The sequence below is a fragment of the Ictidomys tridecemlineatus genome, chromosome 13 (genome assembly GCF_052094955.1).
Source record: "Ictidomys tridecemlineatus isolate mIctTri1 chromosome 13, mIctTri1.hap1, whole genome shotgun sequence".
NCBI lineage: Eukaryota > Metazoa > Chordata > Mammalia > Rodentia > Sciuridae > Ictidomys > Ictidomys tridecemlineatus.
In genome coordinates, this window is record NC_135489.1 from 87,544,281 (window position 1) to 87,557,332 (window position 13,052).

General features: G+C 37.8%; 1 protein-coding gene across 20 annotated transcripts in view; it reads right to left on the minus strand.

Moving 5' to 3' along the window:
• LOC101962607 (uncharacterized) overlaps positions 1–13,052 on the minus strand; it is a 122,432-nt gene that overhangs the window by 62,793 nt on the left and 46,587 nt on the right. For 13 of the 20 annotated variants that reach the window (XR_013429813.1, XR_013429810.1, XR_013429811.1 and 10 more), the window contains 3 exons: positions 10,559–10,619; positions 8,860–8,939; positions 5,800–5,934 (listed from right to left, as the gene is read on the minus strand). Coding sequence is in view for 1 of the 20 variants with exons in the window: in XM_078030422.1 (XP_077886548.1) it covers positions 5,800–5,826 (27 nt within the window). In the remaining 19 variants the exon portion in view is untranslated. Of the gene's footprint in view, positions 1–5,799; positions 5,935–7,325; positions 7,541–8,859; positions 8,940–10,558; positions 10,620–13,052 lie in introns of those variants that run through there. The other 7 variants (XR_013429819.1, XR_013429823.1, XR_013429805.1 and 4 more) reach the window with 4 other exon arrangements.

Below are 13,052 nucleotides of genomic sequence, written 5' to 3' on the forward strand. Positions count from 1 at the left end.
TTGCATCTTAAAACTGACACCAGTAAAATTGGTTAGATACTTAATAAGTCTGATATTTTTGGTAGAAATAAGACACAAATGTCAACAAAGCTAGGGAGCAACCTCAGTGATTTGGTCTTGCTCTAATCAATTGAGGAGATGTCCTTAGCTCAGAATTGCTTAGGTAATTGTAGTTTTCTTCCCCCATGAAAGCAATAATCTAAATGAGCTTTCTTGGATGAGTTTAAATGTTATTTCTGTTTCCAATGTTGTGTCCTACTACAGGGGACAACACAACACTCATCTTAGGTGTGACACATAGTGACTGATGAATACATCTCTGTTAAATGAGCTAGAAAGAGCCTCTCAGAGGCCTAGAGAAGTAAATATTTGCTCATATTAATAATTGTTCTAAAAATTAAATAAGATTAGGGGAATAGGTACCTTTATAGTTCCACTGCCCACTTCTCAAAAGAATAGAATATGACACTAACATGGATTTATTCTCACTTTATGCATCACACCTGTGAAAACAAAATCTATGTTCCATACTGTCCAAAAAAAAGGACAAATATCATTATGATCAAATAGAATGTGACTAAAAAAGCCACTAATCTCATAATATACCATACATGTAGAAACCCTGTGACAAGTGAATGGAGATATAACTGAGGCCACTAGAGTCAGGCAAGTTGGTGTGGATCAAGTTTGTCCATAGAACTGCACTTTGAAGGAAGTTTTCTGGGATTGAACATAAGCATCAACTAAGAAAGAAGATTGGACAATTATCTGCTGCAGCCCTAAACAAATCCAAATAAATAAATGGCTGCAAGAAAAATTCAAGTATCAGTTTATCTCTCTTAGATATCAAATCTCCAAATGTATTGATAATAGTAAAATAGGTTTTACCAATCTGACAATCCATTTCTCATGTCCTAGTGAAATCTCTTTAAGTTCTTTTCAATTTGAAGAGGCAGGAAGTGGAATAATTTCTGATTTTTATTTTCTTACATATCTTTCTGTGTTCTATCTTTCTTTCTTTATTATTATTAGTTGTTCAAAACATTGACATATCATATTTCATACATTTGATTCAAGTGGATTATCAACTCCCTTTTTTACCCTGTATACAGATTGCAGAATCACACCAGTTACACATCCACATTTTTACATACTGCCATACTAGTGTATGTTGTGCTCATTATTTCATTATTGCTGTTTGTTTTTCTACCCCCATGATGAATTTTACTTTTCTTCATATTCTGGATGCTGTGCACAGGTAAAGAGACTTAAAGTGAATGTAGTTTTAATTATGACCAAAGTTACATGACTAATGGTCTCTAAGGCATTGTTTACAATGGAACATTTCCGCATATAAGGGCTTTCTAAAAAAGATCATCTCATTGAATGGCTCTTTCCAAACAGTCTCAGCTATATTCTGCACACTGTCAACATGGTGGCATTATAGTGTGATGGCCTTACATTAATGTTCTATTTTCTCTCTGCTATCCTTTTTAATGACATTTGCATTTTTATGTTACACTTTGTCAACACACTGCATGGTATCAGATTACATGTTTTCCTAGTATCAAACCATTTTATATGAAGCCTTACAGAATTTGAATATAAAGTCTTAATCAACTTGTATCTGTATGTTTATAAATGAAAAAATAGTAATAATAATAATAAAAAGAATATAAACTTGGTAATCCAGGTAGCCCTTGGCATTTTCCTAAAACAGAGAATCTTTTCAAACTTTATGCAGGTTTCTAATTCCCAGTCCCTGCTAATTCCCAGCTCTTGTCTACTAATTAGTCAGTAAGAATGTGCTGAGCCCATTCTTCATCACAAATGTTTTTCTTCATTTGTGATGGCTGAATCTGACAAAGCAAGTTAAATGATTTTTCCAACTTTCTTGAGTCTATTCCTGGCATCCAGCTGCTAGCACCTGGAGAGTCTTCTCTGGCCACTCTATTATGCCAGAGATTACACAGTGTGTGCAATGACACCTGCTGGAGATAACTGGTGGTGCAGACAATATGCAATGGGTCAGAATACACTCTCTTCCTCCAAACCATGATCTCTATTTAAAGATTGTTTTTAACATCTAAATCTAGTCTTCTGCCTAGGCTTGTTATAACACATGGTCCTTCATTGTGCCAATGACAGCTGAAGACTAAGCTTTCACCAATAACTTAACTATTAATTAAACACTTCTGTCCTGGAGAGAAGTCTTCCTCCCTCAATTAGAATAAAATGACAGAAAAAGTATTTCAGAACTAACAAGCTAAAGTGGCAAATGAGTGTTACTTTGCATGTTAGCTATGACTCATTTTCAATAAGAGCAGTGTACTAGTTTCCTTGGGTGGCCATGGTAAAATACCACAAACTGGGGGCTTATGCCACAGTGAATTGTTTCCCCTATATTCTCTCTAGTAGTTTCAAAGGATCCCATCTTACATTAAGGACTTTAATCCTGACTAGATTTTTGTACAGAGTGAGATATGGGGATCTAGTTTCCATTTTCTACATTTGAATGTCCAGTTTTCCAAGCACCATTTGTTGAAGAAGCTGTTCTTTCTCCAGTATTTGGGCACCTTTGTTGATAACTGGTTGCAGTGTGTATTTATATCTGGGTTCTCTTTCCTGTTACATTGCTCTACCTGCCTCTTTTTATGCCAATACTATACTGTTTCTGTAAATATAACTATCAAGTATAATTTGAAATCAGGTATTGTGGTGCTTTTAGCATTACTCTTTTTGCTCAAAATTTCTTTAGCTATTCTGGATCTTTTTTGCTTATGTATGAATTTTAGAATTGGTTTTTCTAGTTCTACAAAGGATGTCATTGATATTTTGCTGGAGATTGCTGTGGATTGTAGATTGCTTTGGGTAGGATGACCATTTTATGAATTCTGATACTCCTGATTCATGAACATAGTAGGTGTTTCCAACTTCTAGTGTGTTCTCCAATATCTTTCTTCAGTATTTTGTAATTTGCACTGTAGCAACCTTTCACATACTGATAGGTTTATTCTGAGGTATTTCTTCTTTTCTTTCTCCATATTTTCCTTTTCCTTCCTTTTCCCCTCCTCCTTCTACTTATCTTCTTTGTTGTGAATAAGATTACTTTCCTAAGTTCTTTCTCAGAGAACTCATTATTGGTGCATAAAAATGTGACTGTTTTTGCATGCTCGTATTGAGCATAAAAGAAATTTGAGTTTTATGCTGAATTTATCAGTTTTAAAAGTCTTTTGATGAATTTTTTCCCCAGTGTTCTAGGTATATAATCATATCAGCAGCAAAGCACAATAATTTGACTTCCTACTTTAATGTTGATAAACCATTCACTTTCTCTTGACTAATTTATCTGGCTAAAAATTCTGGTGCTATTTTGAATAAGGAATAAGGATGGTGAGAGTGGGCATCGTTGTTTTGTTCCTGATCTTATAGGAAGTGTTTTCAGCTTTTCTCAGTTTATATAATGTGTAGCCTTCACTGTGTTGAGTCATGACACTACTATATGTAATTTTTTCAGGGTTTTCATCAAACAGATGCTGAATTTTATCAAAGGATTTTTTGTATCAGTTGAGATAATTTTAAGATTTTTATCCTTGAATTTATTTATGTGCTTTATTACATTTATTGATTTGTGTTTGTTGAATTGCATCCTTGTAATGAAACAAACTTGATCATGGAATATTATCTTCTTAATGTCCTATTAAATTAAATTGGAAATTACTTTACTGAAGACTTTTATATCAATGTTTATCAGAGATTTTGGTCTATTGCAGTCTCTTATCTTACAGGTTTTGTTAACAGGTTAATACTGACTTTATAGAATGAATTTGAAAGCTTTCTTTCCCTATTTTATGAATTCGTTTGTGCAGTATTGGTGTTAGTTTTTAAAAATTTGGTAAAATTCAGGAATGATTCTATCTGGTCTTAGGATTTTTTTAATCAGAAAACTTTTTATTATTGCTTTAATCTTAATACTTGCAATTGATCTATTTAGGTATTTTATATTCACTTGGTTCAATTTTGATGAGTCATATGTGTCCAGAAATTTTTCCATTTCTTCTAAGTTTTCTAATTTATTAAGGATAACTTTTTCGAATTTTTTCCTAATGATCCTTCTAATTTCACTTTATCATTTGTTCAGACTCCTTTTTAAGTCTAATTTCATATTTTTTTGGGGGGGGCGGCTTCCCTCTTTTTCTTTTTGTCAGTTTAAGCATTTGTCAATATTATTGCTTCAAAGAACCAACTGTTTGTTTCATTTATGCTTTGTATTATTATTTTATATCTAGTATAAAATTCATTTATTTTATATTAATCTAATATCTAATTCATTTATTTCTTCTCTGATCTTTACTGTTTTTTTTCCTTCCATGGAATTTGGAATTTTTTTGTGTGACATTTTGTAATACTATAATGAATTGTGATACTGATTTGAGTTCTTGTTGTTTTTTTTTTTTTTTTTTTTTTTTGGTATACACATTCATTGCTGTAAACTTGCCTCTTAGAACTGCTTTCCCTGTTCTGGTATTTTGTGGTTCTGTTTCATTTGATTCAAGGAATTGTAAAATTCCACTCTATATTTCATTTTGTTTGTTTTGTTTGTTTTATTTTTCTGGTGCTGGGGATTGAACCTAGAGCCTTGTGCATGGAACAAAGATAATCTACCAACTGCACAATATCCCTAGCCCCCTACTATTCTTTTAGTAGTATGTTGCTTAGTCTCCATGTGATTTGTAATTCTGCTGTTATTTCTAGTCTCTTTTCATGGTGATCAGATAAAATTCAAGAAATTATTTTATTTAAAAAACAATTGGGGTCTAGAGTTGTGGCTTAGCGGTAGAGTGCTTGCCTAGAACGTGCGAGGCCCTGGGTTTGATCCTCAGCACCACATGAAAATGAATAAATAAAATAAAGATGATATTAGGTCCAACTAAAAAATAAATATTTTTTTAAAAAATTGGAAGGGTTTGCTCCAATGTCTAATATTTGGGACAACTTTTTTTTGTGTGCTGAAGAAAATAAGGTGTATTTTGCAACTGTTGGATGGAATATTGTTTAGATGTTTGTTAAATTCTTTCGATCAATAGTATAATGTAAATCTGGTGTTTCTCTGTTTATTTTTGTTTTTGGTCTGGAAGATGTATTTATTGTGGCCTATCTTTCCATTTATCTCTAATAATGATTGTTTTATAAAATTGGGTGTACCAAAATTTATTGCTTATGTATTTATAAGAAATTTATCTTTGTGATGAATTATTCCCTTGTCAATGCATATTGACTTTCTTTTCCTTCTGATTTTGTCTTTAAATTCTGTTTTATCACTTCTAAATATATAACTATTTCTTTTTGCTTTTGTATTCCCTTTGCTTGGTGCATTTTCCATTCTTTCAGTATCATTGTGTGTATATCTCTGCACATGAGTTAAGTTTCTTGTAGGCAGCATATCATTAGGTTTTATTTTTAATCCATTCAGCCAATCTGCATCTTTTATATGGAAAATTAAAAACATTTGCATTCAGTGTGATTATTAAAAGATATGTACTTATTCCTTCCTGTCATCTTGCTTTTTTTCTTCTGGTGGTTTTGAATATTCTATGTTTTTACTTCCTGTCTTATTCACCTTAGAATTTTGATAGTTGCTGTATTGATAATGTTATGATTCTTTACTATTTTCACATTTGCATGTCTCCTCCTCTAGTGGGATTTACTTTTTCACATTTGCTGATGATTTGCTTTTCCTTTTCTGGGTATAGTATTTCCTTTGTATTATCTTACATTTTCATTACTGTGATAAAATACCTGAGAAAAACTCTTATTTTGCCTCATGGTTACAAAAGTTGTTTTTCTGTGATGGCCAGCTCCATTCCTTTGTGCCTATAATGAGGCAGGGCATCATGTTCTCTTGGCAGAGGAATGTTACTCACCTCCTGGCATCTGAGAATCAGAGAGAGGAACAGTAAGGGACTGGTAACAACATTATAGTCCCCAAGGGCCTGCCCCCTTTAACTAGAACCCACTATCTACAGTTTTTAACACATCCTTGTAATCCATTCATATTATAAAGCTATCAGGGAATTAATCCAGTAATGAGGTCAAAGTCCTCATGATTCAATCATTTTCTAAAAGCCCCTCCTCTGAATAATACTGCATTGGGGCTCAAGCCATCAGAGTATGAGTCTTTGGGGGACATTCTGGATCCAAACCATAACAAGTATCATCAGTGATACTGGTCTAGTGGTCATGCCTTCCCTTAATTTATTCTTATCTGAGGTCTTTATCTCTTCTTCTTTTCTTGAAAACTAATTCTGCTGGTTATAGTAGTCTTGCTTGGCACTCCACTCCTTTACCCAGGCTACTTTCTTCTTCTTAATGATGGCCACTCAGAATGGATTATAGAAAATCATAAGGATATTCTTTTTTTAAAATGTCCTATTGCCAAATAATGTCACATTGCATAGTACTGGCAATTGAGACCATATGAACTTGGGAGCACATAACTCTACCATAATAGGCAGGTATGGAGAATTTGGTTGTCACTGGTGAGCTCCTCATGGACCTCAGGGCCACCACAGTGTTTTTAGCAGGGGTGCTAATGGGGCCTGTAGATGATGGTGGAATCACATGGCTGGAGAAGTTCTGCCTTTGTTTCCCCAACAAGTGACAATAAGTGACATCTTGCATGAGTCAGTTAGTAAACAGTCCAAGCACACTCAGATTCTTTGAGACTTGTCAAGTGGTTGATTGCTTGATAAATATGAATGGTGTTGTGTACCTGTCATACATAGACTATAAATCCAACATTCAAAGTGGATGTGTAGAATATTATAAATCCAAGTGACATAACCTAGAAAACAAAACTAGTGTGATGTCACTCCTTGAAGGTAAAATACTGATTTAATTATTCCATGAGGGCATTCTCATGTTTATAGTGACATTTTGAAGGTAATCAATATTTTAAATATGTAACCAGTTTGGAGACATGAGTAGAAGCTTAAACACACATTGCTTTCTATCTCTTTACATTAGACCATGCCAGCTAATGTCAGTCATACCAAAAGGATATGATAAAGCTTCAGTGTGTCTTGTCAACACTGTGAATAAAATTGGTTTATTTTGCATTTTTTCTACCAGTTGGCCTAGAAAGAAGCCAAGGTCAATGTGGGTCCAGGTGTGTGGGGAATGAGGACAGAAAGAATGTTGTGATAGATTTGTCTTAAGTAAAATGTGTCCAATTAAAAGTACTGTCCTCAATTCTGAGATTATATCCTTCTTAAATTTTCTATGAAATTTTACTTACTTTTAAGAAAGCAAAGTCATAAAATCAGTTTGAAGGTTTTTAACTTATTTTTTATTTTAAGTATTTTTACTTCTTTCCTTGGACAAGGCAAAAGAAAGAAAATACATCATACCTTGATTTGGGAATATCAAGTGTTTTTTTTTAATTTAGAGAACCCATAAATGTATAAAGTTTAAGATATTTCCTGTAAAACATCATCTTCTGAGCCCCTGGGCTGCTCCAGGAGTCCTTTAGTATAGGCACCTGGGGTGGGCAAGAAAGTGTTGGAACCTGTGTGTGCATATCAAGGAGAAGAGGCATCCTTGTCTAATTCATTGTTAGTGAGCAGGTGGTGGGTACCTCCCTGGCTCTTGACAGTCCAGGTCCCTGTTGGATCCTAGGTTTCACAGTGAAGAGGAGCATCCTGCATACGGAAGATCTGAAGGGGTTCTCTGTCAATTATTCCCTCTAAGTAGAGAGTTTTGGCCCCAACCGTGGATGCCTCTTTACAGGACTTGCCAGTGACATTGTCTACTTAGAAAGGCCTTGCAGCTTAAGAAGGATCCTGCCAAGAAACTACAGACTGTAATGGGAACAAGCAGAGCCCTGATAGGGTTGTGCTTCTTTCAAGAGGACTTCATCTACCAATTGTATAGTGAAACCAATGTTAAACTAATCACAACTGCAAGAAATGAAGCATTGCCAAGAGGACCTTGGAAATGCATTTATTATCCTGCCAGTAGCAATAAAATTGCTCTGAGGGTCATAACAGAGCCATTAGGAACAGAAACTTTTATTTGGTTAAATACTTAGCAGTCCCTTTTGTATAATGTGCTTTGGTTTACATACTATATATTGTTAACCTTTATCTGCCATCCTCATCAATGGATTCAACTAACCTCAAATCAAATATTAAGAATAATTTGTATTGTACACATGATGACTTTTCCCCTTGTTATTTTTCCCTAATCAGTACTGTATAACAACTATTTACCTGAGCCCCAAGCCCATGGGAGACTTGAAGGGACAGGGCCTGAAGCCTCCCAGAGCATCTGAAGAGCTACACACTGGGAACACTCATTCTGTACTGTGACTGTGGCACTTTGGTGGGGAGCATCCTGAATTGGATGCTTGAGGCAGTGACTGAGACTAAATTCCGACCTTCTTGAGGTGCCCTCTCACAGAGTACACTGGAATACACCTTGGATAGGAGGCCTTACTGGCATATCTGTAACTGATTCACTGATAGTGAGGCCTGGGGCTGAGGTGATAAATGAAAGCCCACAAGTATCAACAATCAGACACAATTCCCATCATTTTGCATAAATTAAGTAAATTGCCACATCCTTGGCATTCACGTGTGGAAGTAAGAGGCTTGCCCTGAATCACACAATAGTTTTAGGGGGAGGGGAATGGAGGGTGCTCAAACCTGCCAGCATGGCCTCTTCTCCACACTCACTATGGGTTTATGGGACCCTCTGGGAGTGTGGCCAGGACTCCTGACCATACAAATACACTCATGAGGCTCTTGTCAAGGACTAGTGATTCCCTACTGACTTGACATGCAGAAAGTTGTTAAGCACCTTTGCTCACCCAGGGAGCACCTCCTGGAACAGGTAGTTGTTAGTTGTTCTCCACCTTCCATGGGGTAATCCAGAGTTCCCTGTGGAAAGGACAAGGCTTCTAGTTATTGGGAGCACACAGACTCTAAAGTGGAGAGATGCCTGGTTTTCTAGTTAGCAAAGCATAAGAAATCTCTAGTTGTCCTTGTGAACAGTATTAATGAACAAAGAGAAGTAGACATTTCAAGAGCACTTTGATCATCTTGTTGTTAACACCTTAACATAAAGGCCCTCATGCAAAGGGGCACTGTGCAAGGACTCACTCTTGCCCTTGGGTAATGTTGGAGTGTGTCATACATACCCAAGGAGGTGCCAGTACTACTGCTATCCTTAGGTGCATCTGATGACAAAAGCCAGAAGGGAGAAACTGCTGTTTCACTAGGCTGTGGGGTTCAACTATCCTTTCTTGTAAAGGAAAAAGAAATATTTTTCAATAAACCTGAAATCTATGGCACTACTAAAAGAGGAGGAAGAGTGCAGGACAGATTATCTTTTTAACAAGAAAATATGCCTTACATATGCATAATTCTGAGAATTTTTGGCTGGAGAACATAAGCACACAATGCATTATTGGAAGAAAATTCTAAGAAAATCATCTTCATATGCATATAAAAGTTTAATAATGAGTTACTAATATTATTTCAGGGAATATTTGGTGAAATATTTAGTAAAATGGAATGAAGTAGGACAAGATATTTTTAGAATGATTGCATTTTCCCATTATTATTTTATTCATGAATTTTAGTAAGGTTAACAAGAGAAAGACATCAGAATGTTCCCTTTGCTCACACTCATAGTCACCACCAAAACTCAGTAAGCTATGGAAATTTAATATTATTTTGATTAATGACCATAACAACTTTATTTGGGTTCCAGTGGGCCAGGTGGTGGTGATAGGTCTGGAGAAGGCAGTGAGACAGGAGATGGGATAGGTATGGGAGAAGGCAACCAACAGTTGTTGGGTGGAGAGGAGCTCTGTGGGTTGGTTCACAGTGTGAGTGTCATTAAGTCACATGGAGGAGGGGTCAAGCCAGGTCCTGGCAGAGATGGAGGGCAGGCCACTGGATCAGGAGGATGAGATGGGAGAGAGGAAATTCTGAATATTATTCAAAAAGAATCAAAGACTCTGGTGACTGAGAGCACTCAGGGATGAGGTGACCCAACAGAAACTCAGAAAGTCATTAGGTCTGGGGAGTTAAGTAGAGGTCAAAAGAAGAGGGTGCTTTCTAAAAGAAGTCGAGGAAGCCAAAGGGAAGAAGACAGTGGCTGGAGCATCCTCCATAGGTAATATACGTGATTGGTGGAGTCTAGCTGTCTCTGACTTTAACTGACTCTGGTTAGCACATCTCATCTGGGACTTCTCTTTTTAAGAACTGGTAAGAGCTGCTGTCATCATGGAGCTTCCCTAGGTGGCTGCAAGAGACAGGAGTCACAGGCTGCAGCCAGGAGCAGATGGGGCCAGGAGGTAAGGTATCTGTGGTCCATTGCCCCTTGTGCCCCATACCCCCAGTTTATAAAGCACTTACTCTCCCAACCTCACAGCTTTAGTTCCATCCTACCCAAATTCAGAGCTCCCCTCCTGCCCCATAAGACCTTTGTTTTCTGGAGTCATATCATAGACAGGGGTAAGAAGGACAGGAAGAAGTGTAAAGTTACTCACCTTTGTAAAAGTTAAACCAGGTCTTCAGTCTCTTCCACTTTCTTCCAGCAATCACTATAACCTGAAAATTGAGACTGGGTTATTGTGGAAAAGGGAAGTGAGTGCCTCTCCTCACCATGAGAGGAATGTCCACATGAGGGAGACTGGGACAGTAGACTCTGGAGGCAAGCACAAGTATTCAAAGCCACATGACAGGTTACAGGGATAGCAATCCATGTGGAGGAGCAGCATTTTGTCATTTACTTCCATCTGCACTAGTCCCCATTATACTCATAACCACCCTTCGGGGGGAACGATTGGGTCATCTCAAAGAGGAATGTAACTTAAGGAAGTGAGGGCTTGTCCACACTGACAAGGAAGTTCCACCTGCATATCCAGTTGAAGGTGTGGGGAGGCAGAACACACAACTATGACAAAAAGCGGTCAATGTAGGATCAGAAAGATATGGGCTAGTTGTAAAGGAAAGAAAATCAAATGCTGACATCTCCAAAGCCCTTCCCTCTCCTCCTGCAACATGTTGCAAAGGTAACCTGCCCCAGGAATTGTTCCTCCCTGCAGGGAGTTGTAGGAGTTGTTAATTATTGCTTCCTGTGCTGCAACTTCCCTGCTTGGAGCACTCCACATTTCCCCCACAATTTGGTCATATACACAAGATGTAGAGAGGAGAAGGCCAAGATAAGGATAGAATGAGAACAAAGGAGTTCTAGAATTTATAAAAGGGACAGGACACCCCACTTCTTTGGATACCCATCTCTGGGACCCATTTTCTGCAGTGAAGACTGTATTCTATTCTTTAAATAAACTTGCTTTCTATGCTTGTCTTGGCATTTCTCAGGTGTGCAATCTTCACATCTCAGAAAAGGGAACTGAGAACTGATTGATTCTCATCACAGACAGTATCACAGATATCATGGGTCCAGTATTGCCCACACCATTCTACTGGACATCGCCCACTCCTGGCCCACCACAGCTTCATTCTGAGCACAGAACCTGAGAAGTGTCTCTGGTGTGATGGTTTCCTTCCTAGCATCTCCCTCTCAGGTCTCTGCAGTTGACCTTCTCTGGAACATGGCTGTCGTCTTTTGGGGACAGCAGACTGCAAGTCACCACTGGGGTGTAAGGGCAAGGCCTTACCTTTCAGAGTGCCTCTCTTCTTCCTACCCTTGTACAGCACCTTCTTCACCTTCAAATGCTTACAGACAAAAAAAATAAAAAGAGACTGGGGCCCAGTTCTCCCTCTGCACTTTTAGACCAACTACAGACATTCCATGTTTCTGAACAGCTTAACTTTCTACAGTTAGCTAGTGGAGAGACTTTTATTCAGAGAACATTTCTAAAGTGGCAAAATACTTAATTTTTCTTCCTTAGAAAACACCAAAAGGTGTTTTCTACATAAACTACACCATGCACGTCCTCAGTCACTGGTCCTCTGCTCAGGGACAGATGCATTTCCACAGGCTCTTCTCAGTTGCCAGGCAGGGTTCTGCTCCCTGAGGCCAGAGGTTTCTCCAGCCTGTAACTGAGGCCTTAAGGGCTCAGAACAGCCCTCACATTCTCAGTCCAACACAGAGAAAATGCTTGTTCCAGTCACCCACCAGGAGAAGGTGACTGATAGCTCAGTGTTAAAGGCCTGTCCTTCTCCAGATGTTCCCAACTCCCTCAGGAGCCCATAACTCAGCCACAGAGTCACAGTTGTGTTTTGCTCTGGAACCTGCAGCTCACCACATGGATGATCTTAGAGATTCAGATCATAGAAGTCCTAGTTTATACTGTCTCCCTGCCCTGGCCCATCTGTGCCAGAATGATGTTCTCTTCTGTCCTGAGATTTCTCTTTTTTTCTACTTATTTTGGAAAAGTGGAAAGAATAGTCTGGATTGGCATTGGGGACAAGGACTTCTGAAAGCTAAGTCCTTGTCCCCAATGCCAATCCAGTAATGAGGACAGTTTTTGAGAAAAAGAAGGCTTATTGCTTTTCTAGCAAAGGAGAAACACAGGGAACTCCTTTTCCAGAGGCTGTGATTCTGTCCATCATCAGGAACAGGAGGCTTTTAAAGAGGTGATTCAAAGTTTACACTCCATATGTGTTCTCTACTAGAGTTGTAATTCACTTGTTAATTTGGGAGATAGTAATTTCTGAGATCTTCTACTACCATCCTCAAAATCTGTACTACTTTGTTCCTATGGAGGGTGTACTCGGGACAGATAAATCTGCCTAAAATCAGGAAGAAAGGTAATTCTGTTTCCCCACAGATTAGGGAGGAGCAGGGAAATGGGAAGAGAAACATGTCCATTTTAAAAAATAAATTGCAGTGGTAGAGAAGCAGGGGCTATATTCAAAGCATAAAGTAGATCACTGTTACTAGACAAAAGAGAATATCTGTTTTTGTTCTTGTTGGGTGTGGCCTGAGGTTTCTTCTCTTCTTGAGTTTTCCTTGGTGGTGGGAAGGATGGATTACCCTGAAGGTAAGACAATAAAAGAAGAAAGAGCCCTAGT